Source organism: Hyla sarda, chromosome 1 (assembly GCF_029499605.1).
Source record: "Hyla sarda isolate aHylSar1 chromosome 1, aHylSar1.hap1, whole genome shotgun sequence".
NCBI lineage: Eukaryota > Metazoa > Chordata > Amphibia > Anura > Hylidae > Hyla > Hyla sarda.
In genome coordinates this window covers 551220044-551236441 of record NC_079189.1, presented here as the reverse complement: position 1 = coordinate 551236441, position 16398 = coordinate 551220044, and the positions used below count along the sequence as shown (strand labels likewise).

At 43.8% G+C, this 16398-nt stretch overlaps 1 protein-coding gene across 1 annotated transcript in view; it reads left to right on the top strand.

Moving 5' to 3' along the window:
• AGGF1 (angiogenic factor with G-patch and FHA domains 1) overlaps nucleotides 1–7514 on the top strand; it is a 39721-nt gene extending 32207 nt beyond the window's left edge. The window contains exon 14 of the mRNA XM_056541727.1: nucleotides 7171–7514. Within this exon, the coding sequence (XP_056397702.1) occupies nucleotides 7171–7365 (195 nt within the window). The 3' untranslated portion in view covers nucleotides 7366–7514. The remainder of the gene's footprint in view (nucleotides 1–7170) is intronic.
• Nucleotides 7515–16398: the final 8884 nt, after the last annotated feature.

Sequence of the window (16398 nt, the reverse complement as noted above, 5' to 3'; positions counted from 1 at the left end):
GACAACCTGAAGCCGAGACAGACGAAACGTCAACAGAAATCAAGCTGTTTCCCTAAATACATGTCCCAAATGCTGACTAAACATGCGCAAATGTATAAAGACATCGTTGTCAACCTGAAGTCGTGTCGGGTAATGACTGAACCAACCTGTGGACGTGACAGGTCTAGCCGAAAATGAAAAACTCCACTAAAAAGTATCACTATCAACTTGAAGCCGAGACCACTCCTAACCACGAAGTGACCTATTTTTGGGGAATAAACTATATATCTGTGGCCTGACCCAACTACTAACTAAACACAATCGTATGTAATCACATTGTCGCCAACCTGAAGTCGTGTCAGGTTGTATCCGGACCGACCTGTAGACGTGACTGGTCAATCTGAAACTGAAAACCTCAACCAAAGTAGCAAATGTACCAAATGAACATATCAGCAATTACCGTGTATGAATGCTATAAGCATATGCCTAGCATAACTCCTTGACACATATGCAGAACATGACAACATGAACGTGAGCCCGGCATAACTAACCAGACCTTGTGTACATCTGTTTACATCTTGTGTACAAGAACACGAAGACCACATATCCAAAAACAGACACCATGACCGTGAACACCGACCAAACTATATGAGCGCCTGTACCGCACAAACTATATGCACGTGAGGCTAGAATGAGCTGCATGAGCGAGCGTATGCACTGAACAAATTATATGAACACCTACCCAGTATCACGCATATGCCCAGTACAAACTGTATGATTGCATGATGCCCTGATGCATGATACTATACATGAATACCTTACAAACGCTGTCTACCCCACTGCACCAAGTCTATGAAACACTAATTTTACAAACCAAGTTGTCAGAACGTGTGGTCAGAGGAGATTATCAACATGTATGCCCCTGAGAAACTAAGACTGAATGCACCGATCCCACAATCTGAACGAATTGCCAAACACTAAATGTATACCCTGAACGAAGTATGTGACTATGTACAGCACAAACTATGGGCGTATGCACAGAACGCACTATGACAGAGTGGCCTGAATGAGTATCTGATAGTGTAGCCTGAATAACTAAATGAGTGTATGACTTGAACAACTTAAAAGCGCGTGTCCCAGGACAAACTATATGAGCGAGCGCTCAGCACAAACTATGCACATGTGGTTAACCAAACCATACAACTTGGATGAGTATATACCCCGAGCAATTAAAAAGCGCAAACAAACTACCTGCACATATGTCTAGGACAGACTGCCTAACTAACATACGCAAGGAACAAATTGTGAACATATGACCAGATCAACTTATGACTGCAAGCATGGAACCAATTTGCCTGAGCTTAACCAGGGAACAACTGAGTGTAAGCACAGGACTATATGAGCATGTGCACCTGACAACAATATAGGACTGACTAAGTGTGCGTATGCCGAGAACAAACTATGAATGCACGGGATACCTCTATTACCGTGTAGACGGAATAAACTAAGTGCAAATGAACTACGAATGTGCCGAGAACAAATAATGCTCGTATGTGTAAAGACACTATATGATCGTATGCACCTGATAACTATGTGAGCGTATGCCTGGAACAAATCGCATGCGTGTATGCCAAGGATGAACTATCTAGGCGTGTCCAGAGCAACAATGAGCGTGAAAAACGGAACGAACCATGCACGTGCGCATGAACGAACTATGCAGATGACAAACTACATGCGGGAATGCTTAAAACAAGCTATGTTTATGCACTAAACTTACATGGCGTCTAACGACAGAGCATCTGCACCAAACCACGAGGATGAACCTATATACGAAACAAACCATGAGTGCATGCGCTGAAATGCTCTGAGTATGTGAACTATATGTGAGTATGCACAATGAACTATGTCAATGACTGCATGGAGCAAACTAAATGTGGATACACCTGAAACACACTATGTGAGATAAAGCAAAGACAAACTATATGAGCGAATGCCCAGAGTAAACTCTATGCACATATGGCCAACTACGAACCATGCGCTTGAGTATGAGAACTATGATCTACTATACTGGACAAACTTGAGGAACCTATCCTCAGTACGACTATGTGCTCGCATGCGAAAACAAAGTGTATGTGCGTATGCCCAGAACAGACTATATAAGCATCCGCCCAAAACTACTTGATGAACGTATGCACGTACAACTATATGCACGCATGACCTAATTATATGACCACGTACTCATGCACATAACACTCACCATGCTGTACTAGCATGTGCGGCATAATGCTACGAACTTGCGAACTGCCCAACACCAAGAGTGCATTTCCATCCTAAATACCACCAGTGCGTGCTCAGCATACATGCTACCAGTGCATATACAGCATGAACGCTACGAGCACGCACACAGTATTTAATGCTATGAGCGTATGCACAATACAACCCTAAGAGTGTACGTACCGTACAGCGACTGCACATAATAAATGCTACGCCCGTATGTATATATAAAAGCTACGAGCAGATGCACAGTATGAATATTAGGCTACATGTGCAATACCACCAGCATGCCATGCAGCAACACTGCTACTGCACAATGGCTATAAGTGCACGTAAAACCATAAACATGACACGCCCCTCCTATAAGAGGAGGGACGTGTCGAAACCCATTAAATAAAAGCAAATACGTGTGTTGAGACCGTATGCATGGGACCAATTATAGGAGCGTGACCAATTGTTTGGAGCGGGTGCTCACGACAACTAATTGACCGTATGCGTGGAATGTTAAATGAGCGTTGCACCGCATAACTATATGATTGAATGTATAGAATTACTATAAGAGCGAGTGCATTGAACCACTATATGACCATATGTGTAGAATATATTATAGGGACATGGCACGGAACAACTATATAATTGTTAGCGTAGAATGATTTATGGGACCGTGTGCATAGAACAACTACATGATTGTAGGATGAACTATGGAAGCGTGTGCACAGATAAACTAAATGATTGTATGCGTAGAATAAATTCTGGACACGTGTGCATTGAACCGCTATATAATTGTGGACTACATTATAGGCGTATGTGCATGGAAACCTCTACATGACTGTAAGCGTAGAATAATTTATAGGAACTTGTGTATTGAACAACTATATGACTGAATGTGTGAAATAACTTATGGGAACGTGTGCATGGAACCACTATATAACCATTACGCAACGAGTGTGTGTACCGTATAACTGCTACGAGCATGTGTACCGTATAGAACGCCACGAGCGTGTGTACAGTATGAATGCTATAACCGCGTGTGCAGCATAAATGCTCCGACCACGTGTACAGCATAATGCTCCGACCGTGTGTACCACATAAATGCTACGACAGTGTGTACAATGTAAATGCTACGCCCGTGTGTACAGTATAAATGCTACGACAGTGTGCAGTACAATTTTTAAATACTACTACCGTGTGTATAATGCTACGACCGTACAAAGACTACGACCATGTGTACAGTGTAAATGCTACAAGTGTGTGTGTAGTACAAAGGCTATGACCGTGTGTACAGTCTGAATGCTACGACCACGTGTACAGTACAAAGGCTACGACCGTGTGTACAGTCTGAATGCTACAACCGTGTTGTACAGTACAAAGGCTACGACCGTGTTGTACAGTACAAAGGCTACGACCGTGTGTACCGCACAGCAGCTGCGATTGTGTGCACTGCAACACCCACGGTGATATAAGATTAACCTAGCCTACCTGCATGACAAAAAGCGAAGACCGCTTAATTTTTTTTTTTTGCTACCGAGGGTAACCAAATGTGAATACCCTGAATTACCGTAGAAACATCCCATGTTAACCTTGTGAAGATACCGTAAACGGACTACGAGGGAGTGAAATATATGACCAAACACACTCCTGCCCTGACATGGACATGCGACAGGGTCCTGAACGAGTCCTGCCCCTGGAGTGTGCTAAAGTCCCGGTATCAACCTTTAAGACGTGCTGTAAGCAAGCCGGATGCGTACCGTTGCTGCCCAGGACCTCAGACCCTCACCCCCAAACAGAATTCCACTTATCCCACAGTTTGCCCTAGTACCAACTGAGCTGCTATTCTTGCAGTGTCGTGACACATGCGCCTTTGATGTCTCCGTAGCCGTGTGGGGTGGCCACTGGGGTGGAGTGAGCTTATAACATGCAACATCGAAAATAACCACCAGGGCTGGGCTGAATAGAGGTTTCCCCAAGCGAAGTGAACCTAGTGAACCTGCTAACCTCCATCAGCCCCACCCACCTACCCGCCACCGCTCCACGCACGGAAGGAGATACGGTCAGCTGATCAGTGTCACGTGAATAACCCGCGGCATCTACACACATAGAGCCGCATCACCGCGGCCTCGTGCCGCGCCCGTGTAGTGGCCCCACGTAACCACGCCACTACTAAATAAGCCCCCCAAAAAGTATAATGACCAGGGCTGGACTGACTGAGGCCCCCGAAGCTGCAGCTTACCTCCGCAACGAGGAGGACGCTGCCGCACGCCTCATCCAGTCCCAGCCACTTACCCACTCCACCTTAGAGCGAACTTCCGGTCAGCTGACCCGACAGTCAGCTGATCATGGATGACGTGAAGAACCCTCGGCGTATCGTGCTAGTGACGCCGCGGGTTCTTATAGTGATAACCCCGCCCCCTCTCACAAATACAGGCAAACAAGTTAGCCTTCTCACTTACTGTGAAATCTCTTTCTCGGAGGATCCATTGGGGGACACAGCACCCACCCGTTGGTTATTAGTTTGTTGACCTGTGGGTTTGTTCGTTTTTTTTTTCCCCAAAATCTACTTTTGGTCACCTACAAACAAGCAAGATTTCTGGCTCTCACAGACCTGTAACTTCTTCCTTAAGAGTCTCCTCTGTCCTCCACTCCTTACCTATATTAATGGCACCTGTTTGAACTTATCAGTATAAAAAGACACCTGTCCACAACCTCACAGTCACACTCCAAACTCCACTATGGCCAAGACCAAAGAGCTGTCAAAGCACACCAGAAACAAAATTGTAGACCTGCACCAGGCTGGGAAGACTGAATCTGCAAAAGGCAAGCAGCTTGGTGTGAAGAAATCAACTGTGGGAGCAATTATTAGAAAATGGAAGACATACAAGATCACTGATAATCTCCCTTGATCTGGTGCTCCACACAAGATCTCAGCCTGTGGTGTCAAAATGATCACAAGAACTGTGAGCAAAAATCCCAGAAACACATGGCGGGACCTAGTGAATGACCTGCAGAGAACTGGGACCAAAGTAACAAAGGCTACCATCAGTAACACTACGCCGCCAAGGACTCAAATCATGCAATGCCAGACGTGTCCCCCTGCCTGGGAGGCCGGTAGAAGCGCGCTTAGACACGTGAAACGACCGGCGTAGCCTCTGAGCGCTTCACTTCCAGCCTGATGTCCTTCCGGTGCCCCGGACCTCCGGACGTATAGATACCAGCTTTGCGGTGAATGCATGCTATCGCTTCTCTTGTGGCTACCATCAGTAACCCTACGCCGCCAGGGACTCAAACCCTGCTTAAGCCAGTACATGTCCGGTCCCGTCTGAAGTGTTCTAGAGACCATTTGGATGATCCAGAAGAGTATTGGGAGAATGTAATATGGTCAGATGAAACCAAAGTAGAACTTTTTGGTAAAAACTAAACTCGTCGTGTTTGAGGGAGAAAGATTGCTGAGTTGCATCCAAAGAACACCATACCTACTGTGAAGCATGGGGGTGGAAACATCATGCTTTGGGGCTTTTTCAACAAAGGGACCAGGACAACTGATACGTGTAAAGCAGGGGTCTCAAACTATTGGCTCTCCAGATGTTGCAAAACTTCAACTCCCAGCATTTCCGACAGCCATTAGCTGCAGCAGATGGCTGTCTGGGCATGTCCAGGCATGCTGGGAGTTGATGTTTTGCAACATCTGGAGGGCCGCAAGTTTGAGACCCCTGGTGTAAAGGAAAGAATAAACGGGGCCATGTATCATGAGATTTTTAGTGAAAACCTCCTTCCATCAGCAAGGACATTGAAGATAAAACGTGGCTGGGTCTTCCAGCATCACAATGATCTCAAACACACTGCCTGGGCAACGAAGGAGTGGCTTCGTAAAAAGCATTTCAAGGTCCTGGAGTGGCCTAGCCAGTCTCCAGATCTCGCCCCATAGAAAACCTTTGGAGGGAGTTGAAAGTCCATGTTGCCCAGCGACAGCCCCAAAACATAACTGCTCTAGAGGAGATCTGCATGGAGGAATGGGCAAAAATATCAGCAACAGTGTGTGAAAACCTTGTGAAGACTGACAGAAAACGTTTAACATCTGTCATTGCCAACAAAGGGTATATAACAAAATATTGAAGTTAACTTTTGTTATTGACCAAATAATTATTTTCCACCATAATTTGCAAATAAATTCTTTACAAATCATAACCTCATTATGTCTCTCATAGTTGAGGTATACCTATGATGAAAATTACAGGTCTCTCTCATCTCACTCAGTGGGAGAACTTGCACAATTGGTGTCTGACTAAATACTTTTTTGCCTGCAATAATCAATGTAGTACTTTGTATTGGAGGACCTTGTGCCTGGAAATCTCTGTCCTTCTCTGTTAATGCTGCAGATTTCTGCCTCCTCTTACATGGTTCAGCTGCCACTGCTGAGTGCAGTGAGGGTGAGCAGAGCAGGAAAAAAAACACAACCTCCCCCATGACAGCAAATCCATCCTAACAGCAAATATGGATGGAACCGACTCTGAGACCAGGGTCTTATGATAGAATTAAGGAGACAGTGACCCTTAGTGTAGTTTTTTTTAACATATTTTTACGTCTTTAGCAAAAAAAAAATTCTAGACAGTATTAACCTTTCCCACCCTAGGACGTATGCATTCGTCCCAGTTGCTAACATGTTAGCGCAACTGGACGTATGCATACGTCCTGACAATATCCTGCTCAGTGTGATGCTCTGCAGAAGATCGCCGATGGGACCCGGCTGTCAGTCACAGTCGGGTTCCCGCCACAGCTGCTGAGACCGGGATTGGTTGCTATGAGCAGCTCCTCCACTTCTCCTCCTTTTGGATAAATCTCCCCCTATGTGTGAACCCAGCCTTCGACATGGATTTCTGCAACAAATGGACCCAGTCTTATCTTCCTTATTTTATTTACCAGATCCACCTTCAGCTGCATAAGAAGCAGGCCGGCCTAGGGGCTCAAAATACGTCTTCCATTGAAGATATTCAAAACTCTACTCCGAACCAAAAGAACTGGGAGAAGGCACGAGAAAGATATGCAGAAATGTTTCCTGATGCCAAAACGACAGATGCAAAGAAGACCACTTCTTGGGTTAAAAGCTCGGCACAATAATATGAACTGATTTATTTAAATCTGTATTTTAATTTATATTTAAAAAATTAAATTTTTGGGACAAAAGAGAACAAGAAGTATTTCAGCTCACCCCTTCAGTCTCTCCGCAACCCGAAATGTGCAAGGCGGCACAAACTTGAAAAACAAAAACAGGAATGTCCAGCGCAGAACTCTTGCAAGACCAATCTTTATTGCTTAAAGGAGTACTCCGGTGGATTTTTTTTTTTTTTTTTTTAATAAATCAACTGGTGCCAGAAAGTTAAACAGATTTGTAAATTACTTCTGTTAAAAAAAAAATCTTTATCCTTCCAGTACTTTTTAGCAGCTGTTTGCTACAGAGGAAATTCTTTCCTTTTTGAATTTCTTTTTTGTCTTGTCCACAGTGCTCTCTGTTGACTGCCTGATGCCCATATCAGGAACTGTCCAGTGCAGAAGAAATTCCCCATAGCAAACCTATGCTACTCTGGACAGTTCCTGACATGGACAGAGGTGTCAGCAGAGAGCACTGTGGACAAGACAAAAAAGAAAATAATTTCCTCTGTAGCATACAGCTGCCAATAAGTACTGGAAGGATAAATATTTTTTAATAGAAGTAATTTACAAATCTTTTTAACTTTCTGGCACCAGTTCATTTATAAAAAAAAATTTTTTCCACCGGAGTACCCCTTTAAAAGCCAGAATCAGGATACAAGAGTGTAACTAGTTTCAGTTGTGTTTTATTGCACCCTTAGTCGTTCAGAACATTTTGTTCAGAACATTGGGTGCAAGCTGCGGGGGTCGTGACGTCACACCACACCCCCTCAATGCAAGTCTATGGGAGGGAACGCCAGGGATCGCAGCAAGGGACCCGCCCGTAATGGCGGACACCCGCGATCCCGCGGATGTCCGCCATTAACCCCTCAGATGCCGTGATCAATACAGATCACGGCATCTGCAGCATTGCGGTCACTAAAATGGATGATCGGATCGCCCGCAGCGCTGCCGCGGCGATCTGATCATCCAGCATGGCAGACGGAGGTCCCCTCACCTGCCTCCGCTGCCTTCCCAGCGTCTTCTGCTCTGATCTGCCTTCCCGCAGACCAGAGCAGAAGATGACCGATAATGCTGATCAGTGCTGTGTCCTATACATAGCACTGAACAGTATTAGCAATCGAGTGATTTCTATAAATAGTCCCCTATGGGGACTATTAAAGGAGATATCCAGTGGTGAACCCAGTGGTGAACAACTTATCCCCTATCCTAAGGATAGGGGATAAGTTGCAGATCGCGGGGGATCCGACCGCTGGGGCCCCCCGCGATCTACTGTACGGAGCCCCGACAGCCCGCCGGAAGGGGGCGTGTCGACCTCCGCACGAAGCGGCGGCCGACATGCCCCCTCAATACAACTCTAAGGCAGAGCCGGAGCACTGCCTTCGGCAATCTTCGGCTCTGCCATAGAGATGTATTGAGGGGGCGTGTCGGCCACCGCTTCGTGCGGTGGTCGACACCCGCTATCTGGCCGGAGAGCCTGGCCCCCGTACAGAGAGATCGCAGGGGGCCCCAGCGGTCGGACCCCCCGCGATCTCAAACTTATCCCCTATCCTTAGGATAGGGGATACGTTTTTCACCACTGGACTACCCCTTTAAAGTGTAAAAATAAAAGTAAAAAATAAAGTAAAAACATTTTGAAAACCCCCCCCCTCCCCCAATAAAAATTAAAATTGTCCCATTTTCCCTATTTCACCCTCAAAAAGTGTTAAAAAAATATTTTATATATATATTTGGTATCGCTGCGTGCGTAAATATCTGAACTATTAAAATAAAATATTAGTGATACCGTACGGTGAACGGCGTGAACGTAAAAAAAAAAAAAAAAAGTCCAAAATAGATGCTTTTTTTTATAACATTTTATTCCCCAAAAAATGTTTTAAAAGTTTTATATAAGCAAATATGGTATCAATAAAAAGTACAGATCACGGTGCAAAAAATGAGCCCCCATACCGCCGCTTATACGGAAAAATGAAAAAGTTATAGGTCCTCAAAATAGGGGGATTTTAAACGTACTAATCTGGTTAAAAAGTTTGCGATTTTTTTTTTTTTTTTTTTTTTTTAAGCGCAACAGTAATAGAAAAGTGTATAATCATGGGTATCATTTTAATTGTATTGACCCAAAGAATAAAAAGCACATGTCATTTTTACCATAAATTGTACTGCGTAAAAACAAAACCTTCCAAAATTAGCAAAATTGCAGATTTCTTTTTAATTTCACCACACAAATAGTATTTTTTTGGTTGCGCCATACATTTTATGGTAAAGTGAGTGATGCCATTACAACGGACAACTGGTCACGCAAAAAACAAGCCCTCATACTAGTCTGTGGATAAAAATATCATAATAAGTTATAACATCATAATAACATCATAATAAGTTATGATTTTTTGAAGGCGAGGAGGAAAAAATGAAAATGTAAAAATTAAATTGTCTGCGTCCTTAAGGCCCAAATGGGCTGCATCCTTAAGGGGTTAAGCAAAAAACTTGCTCACGTTTGCTACTCTGCATTGGTGCAGGGAATGATAAATTCCCTCCTTTGTCACATTCCTCAAACCATTCCTAAACTATTTCTGCTGTCTGGCTGGGCCCTAGCACCATTAGAGAATACTGCCGGCATGAAGGTCAGTACAATGTTTAGGTAGGTGGTATGTGTCATGAATACCAGGTCCCCAAATTTTTTATTTTTTTTCATCATTATAATTTTTACAGAAGATTTTTGAACAATAAAATACAATCAGTATATTTTTTATGAAGTTACACACATAGATAAAATAGTACTTTTGGGAAATAGTAACAACAAATTAAATAGAAAATATCTTTTCCTTAATATATTCATAGTCAAATAATTTGTCAAAAAAGTATTTCATAAACAATAACATTAATAAGAGAAATTAAATTTGAGTCTATGTTTAGTTTTACATAGATCATATTATGGAGTTACATCCATCACCTGCATATAAAATTAGTAAGTTAAACATTTTTATATAAATAATTTAAGTTCTGAAATTAAGCGTGAGCTACATTTGACTGCACATAGCTTAAAGGGGTAAATGCTGCTCAGCATTTAGAGCAAAGTGTTCCGAACGGTGGAGCTTGTGACTTCATAGCCCTGCCCCCTTATGATGTTCCGCCCCCTTATGATGTTCCGCCCCCTCAATGCAAGGCTATGCATAGACTTGCATTGAGGGGGCGGGCGTGACATCATGCGGGGGCAGGGCCATGACATCACGAGCTCCCGGCACCGGCTCCAGTGTTCGGAACAGTTTGTTCCAAACACTGAGCAGCGGAGTACCCTTATAAGAAATGGGGTCTGACTGCTGGGCGCCCCCCCCATGCGATCTGCCATACGGGGACTTGGCATTACCACGGCTAATGCAGCTCTCACTGAGGTCGACGACAAGCCCCCTCCATGCCAGCTGTATGCGAGAGGCGGGGATGTACGAATGCTGCATCTCCGCCTCTCCCATAGAGATACATGTAGGGGGCGTGTCGCAGCGGCGTCATGCTGCGGCCAACACACCTCCTGCAAGGGAGAGCCCCCCCCCCCCGTGATCAGACACTTATTCACTATCCTGCTTTCGTATGCTTGGTTTGTAGAGACTAACAAAAAACGTGGTCTCAAATGGCCGGAGGTGCTCAACCCCAAATGCGGTTGTGCATTTATACTGGGGGAGCAGATCCTGCCCTTGTAGTCCGTTGCTAGGGGCGATCCCCAGCATAAAATGCATACAATGGAGGATGCCTGCAGCGGACTACAAGTGCCACAATAGGATCCTACACCAGATAGACGTTGTGGATACAATACAGGAATATGGGTGCACTACTGTGGTAGATGTAGACAATGACATTGGCTAATCCCTCAACACTGATGTTAAAATTGAGACATTAGCCAGTGTATCCTTATATTAAAGGACAAGTCTCACAGTAAACAATTGTTCAGCTTTTAGTGCAGAAGGTAAAGTTATATAGGTTTGTAAATCACTTCCATTACCAGTGCTGCTTAGAAACAAGCTTTATCTGCATTCTTCTGTCTGACAGGAAATTCAGCTGTTCCAGGTTTTCATGACTTTCGACCCCCTATTCAGGCTGTTATCAGCAGCATCCAGGGGCCGTGACGTGACAATTACCCAGAACACCCCTGTGCTGCAGAGAGCTCCCTGAGCTCGGGCTTAGCCCCTCCCATCTGATGAATATTCACACTGTCCTCCCTCTGTTCTGCAGTGATTGGCTGAGCAGCACTGCCTATATGCCGGCTGATTCAGATCATAGTTCTCTCCCCTCTCCTTGCTAATGTTTTTACACTGATAACGGAGGAGAGGGGGGAGGGGAGGGAGCTGCCAGCGTAGGGCTTTCACACTGAGAATGGAGGGGAGGGAGAGTAGAATTGTCACACTGAGCACTGGGGAGAGAGGAGTGCAGGGCAGAGGAGGGGGGAGGTGATTGTGCCACTGTAAAGCTGTTTCATTGAGAGGAGGAGGGGGAGGGAGTGATTTTACAGTGTAAAACTGCAGCTTCAACTCCAGGGTCCCTCTCTCTGAGCACTGAGATTACATTTTGTTTCCTCATGGCCACCCTGCTGTATAGGGCTATGATTGGAGCTCAGTGTTATGTGGGAGTGACTAACATAAGTTAGGGGAGGTAACAAGTTCTCTGCTCAGGCAGCTGAGGGCAGGAAATGTGAGCAGTGCATGCAGGGAAATGTAGTCTTTGAGATCACAGGCATAGCCACCATAACCAGGAAGTAACTGGAATTTATGAGCTGAATAGCCAGTGAATGGGGGGCGGAAAAAAAATCATAAACATGTCAGAGAGGTGGTAGGTGAATATACTATGGAATGGCTAGGTATTTTTTTTTTCTTTGCTGCATGGGATATCTTCTTTAAGGACAGACCAGAGCCCGCACACCAACGCCAAGGTTTCTCAAGTGGCACGGGACCTAACACTAAACCTACCTGTGCGTGATAAGCAAAACAGGGGCCAGTGGGCAATTACGGCAGCATTAGGTCAACTCACAGAGTCCTCCCAGGTACCCTCCAGCGTGGCTAAGACTGTTTTTTTTTTTTTTTTTTACTTGATTCTTCTATTGTGGGAATTTCTGATGTTTTCCATCTCCTAGCTTTACCACTTAAGGACTCAGAGCGTACCTGTACGTCCTCAGTCCCGCTAACAGGGATTAAACCCTGTGGGTCCTGGTTGCCATGGGCAGCCAGGACCCACGGCTAATGTTGATTGTGGCGTCTAAAGTGAAAATAAAACTATCTCGGCAGCTCAGCGGAGCTGATCGGGACTATCACAACAGAATCGCGATGTCCCGATCAGCTTACTGGATAACGGGAGGGTTCTCACCCGCCTCCTCGTCGTCCGATCGGCAATCTACTGCCCCATGCCTGCAGAGCACCGATAACACTGATCAACGCTATGCTATGGCATAGCATTGATCAGTGTATGCAATCAAAAGATTGCATGGTATAGCCCCCTACGGGGGCTAAAAAGAAAAGTAAAAAGTGGTAAAGAAAAATAAGAGAATAAATGTGAATAAGCCTCCCCCCCAATAAAAGTTTGAATCACCCACCTATTCCTATTTCGTAAGTAAAATGTAATAAAAAAAAAATCATATGTGGTACCGCCGCGTGCGTAAATGTCCAAACTATTTAAAATATAAGGTTAGATCAAGCGCACGGTCGATGGCGTACACGTAAAAAAAAATACAAATGGCCAAAATTGTGAATTTTTGGTCACTTCATATACCATAAAAATATTAATAAAAAGCGATCAAAAAGTCCCATCAAAACAAAAATGGTACCGATAAAAACTACAGATGATGGAGCAAAAATGAGCCCTCATATAGCCCAGTATGCGGATAAATAAAGTTATAGGGGTCAGAAGATGACAATTTTAAACATACTAATTTTGGTGCATGTAGTTAGGATTTTTTTTAAGTAATAAAATAAATAAAACCTACATAAATTGGATATCCCTGTAACCGTATGGACCTACAGAATAAAGATAAGGTGTCATGTTTACCGAAAAGTGCACTACATAGAACCAGAAGCCCCAAAAATGTATAATTTTTTTGTTTCGCCGCAGGTTGTTAGAAAATATGTAATGTCATTACAAAGTACAATTGGTGATGCAAAAATCAAGCCCTTATATGGGTCTGTAGGTGCAAAATTGAATGCGTTATGATTTTTAGTAGATGAGGAGTAAAATAAGAGAGTGCAAAAATGATTGTTAAAGCGGTATTCCAGGAAAAACGTTTTTTTTTATATATCAACCGGCTCCAGAAAGTTAAACAGATTTGCAAATTACTTCTATTAAAAAATCTTAACCCTTTCAATACTTATGATCTGCTGAAGTTGATTTGCTCTTTTCTGTCTAAGTGCTCTCTGATGACACGTCTCAGGAACTGTCAAACCTCTTCTACTCTGTGCAGTTCCCGAGACAAGCAGAGATGTCAGCAGAGAGCACTGTTGCCAGACAGAAAAGAACAACTCAACTTCAGCAGCTGATAATTATTGGAAGGATTAAGATTTTTTTAATAGAAGTAATTTGCAAATCTGTTTAACTTTCTGGAGCCAGTTTATATGAAAAAAAAAAAAAAAAAACTTTTTCTTGCAATACCCCTTTATTGACCAGAGACGTATATTTATGTCCTGTGGCCGGCTCCCGATCTGTGATGCGCGCTCAGAAGCTGAGTGCGCTTCGTATCTGCGGGGTCCCGGTTGCTATCAGCAACCGGGACCTGTGGATAATACCAGACATCACCCTTTAGATACCACGATCAAAGTTGATTGCGGCGTCTAAAATGTTAGAATATGCTGCCAGTTAGCTCAGTGGAGCTGTACGGGACTGCTGCGGTGAAATCGCGGCATCCTGAACAGCTGAGAGGACAGCAGGAGGCTCCCTACCTGGCTCCACGATGGCGTTTGATTGCTCCAAGCCTGAGATCCAGGCTTGTGCGATCAAGCACAGACAACACTGAACAATGCATTGCATTGAGCAGTGCCTGCAATCAGTGTGTGCAATGTTATAGTCCCCTATGGGGGCTATAACATTGCAAAAAAAAACAAAAAGTGTAAGAGAGTAAATGTGATTTAACCCCATACCTAATAAAAGTCAGAATCACCCCCCTTTTCCCATAAAAAAAAAAAACTGTATAAAAAAATAAACATGTTATGTGGTATCGCTGCGTGCATACATTTTTCGAACTATAAAAAAATATGTGGTATCGCAGTGTGCGTATATGTCCGACATATATGGTTAATTAAAAGGCACGGTCAATGGCGTACGCGCTAAAAAATTCAAAAGCCAAAATAGCGTATTTTTGTTCACTTTTTATACCATAAAAAAATGAATAAAAAGCGATCAAAAAGTCCAATCAAAACAAAAATGGTACCGATAAAAACTTCACATCACGGCGCAAAAAAATTAGACGGTAAGGAGGCAAAACGGAAAAACACTTGGTCCTTAAGGGGTTAAAGAAGTTTAGCAGAATGTAATCTGTGACAAGTAAGGATTTGTTTGTGTGTACCCTTTATATTATTAAGAGGAGCTAGAACAGGTTTTAGCAAGATCTTTGTTTCCCCAATTTTATTAATTAGATTTTCAACTTCGGACCAAAGGGAATTTTATTTAGGGCATGTCCAGAAAATGTGTAAGAGGGAACCTCTTTCTCCGCATCCTCTCCAGCAGTCGGGGCTTATGTAATGGGTATATCTTAGACAATTTAGCAGGCGTATACCATTGTGTGAGAATTTTAAGATATTGCTCCCAGTGGGAGAAACATTTGGATGATTTCTTGAAAGTTTCATTTAATTTGGCTCCTCATTTGCATAAGTGGTTAGGCTCAAAGGAGGTAGGATTATTGTTATGCAATGGGTCACTAAGAAATTGTGGCAATTAGAGATGAGCGAACTTACAGTAAATACGATTCGTCACAAACTTCTCGGCTCAGCAGTTGACTTATCCTGCATAAATTAGTTCAGCTTTCAGGTGCTCCAGTGGGCTGGAAAAGGTGGATACATTCCTAGGAAAGAGTCTCCTAGGACTGTATCCACCTTTTCCAGCCCATCGGAGCACCAATTTATGCAGGATAAGTCATCAACGGCCGAGCCGAGAAGTTTGTGGCAAATCGAATTTACTGTAAGTTCGCTCATCTCTAGTGGCAATATAAACACTTTCGGGGAGATTCATCAAAACCTGTGCAAAGGATCAGATCCTTTCTTTGATTTTGCAGAGGCCTTGTTAAAAATGAAAGAAGCGATCTGATTGGTTGCTATGGGCAACTTTTCCTCTGGACAGGTTTTGATAAATCTCCCCCTTTGCCTTTTTACTTTAGTATAATTTTTTTCTATAGCAGTAAAAGTGGAATATTCTGCATTAGGGAGATATTATATTATCTTCCTAATGCAGAAGGCGAGGTGAACATGAGGCCTCCTCAGTATAAAAGAGTGTGTTGGAGAGACAACATTTATGCCATGACTAAGGGCCAAACGGCCTGAAACGCGTCGGCGTCTAGAGGCGCTCCAACCTTGCACACATGGACTGTTGTCCTAGTGCTCATTTTTTCTTCTGCTTGTCTATGGACTTTTAACCTGGAATGATTTTAAACAGTGCTGGCTCCACCTTCTCCTATGCTTTCTCCTTTGAGGCTGGCCGTGCACGTGTGGAACAAATCTTAATCCTTCCAGTACTTATCAGCTGCTGTATGCTCCAAAGGCAGTTCTTTTCTTTTTACATTTCTTTTCAGTCTGACCACAGTGCTCTCTGCTGACACCTCTGTCTGTCTCAGGAACTGTCAAGAGCAGGAGCAAATCCCCATAGAAAACCTATCCTGCTCTGGACAGTTCCTAAAATGGACAGAGGTGTCAGCAGAGAGCACTGTGGTCAGACAGAAAAGAACTTCCTGTGGAGCAGTATACATCAGCTGATAAGTACTGGAAGGGTTAAGATTTTTAATCTGTTGGGGAGAGAGGGCGTACCTGTACGCCCTTCGCCCACTCC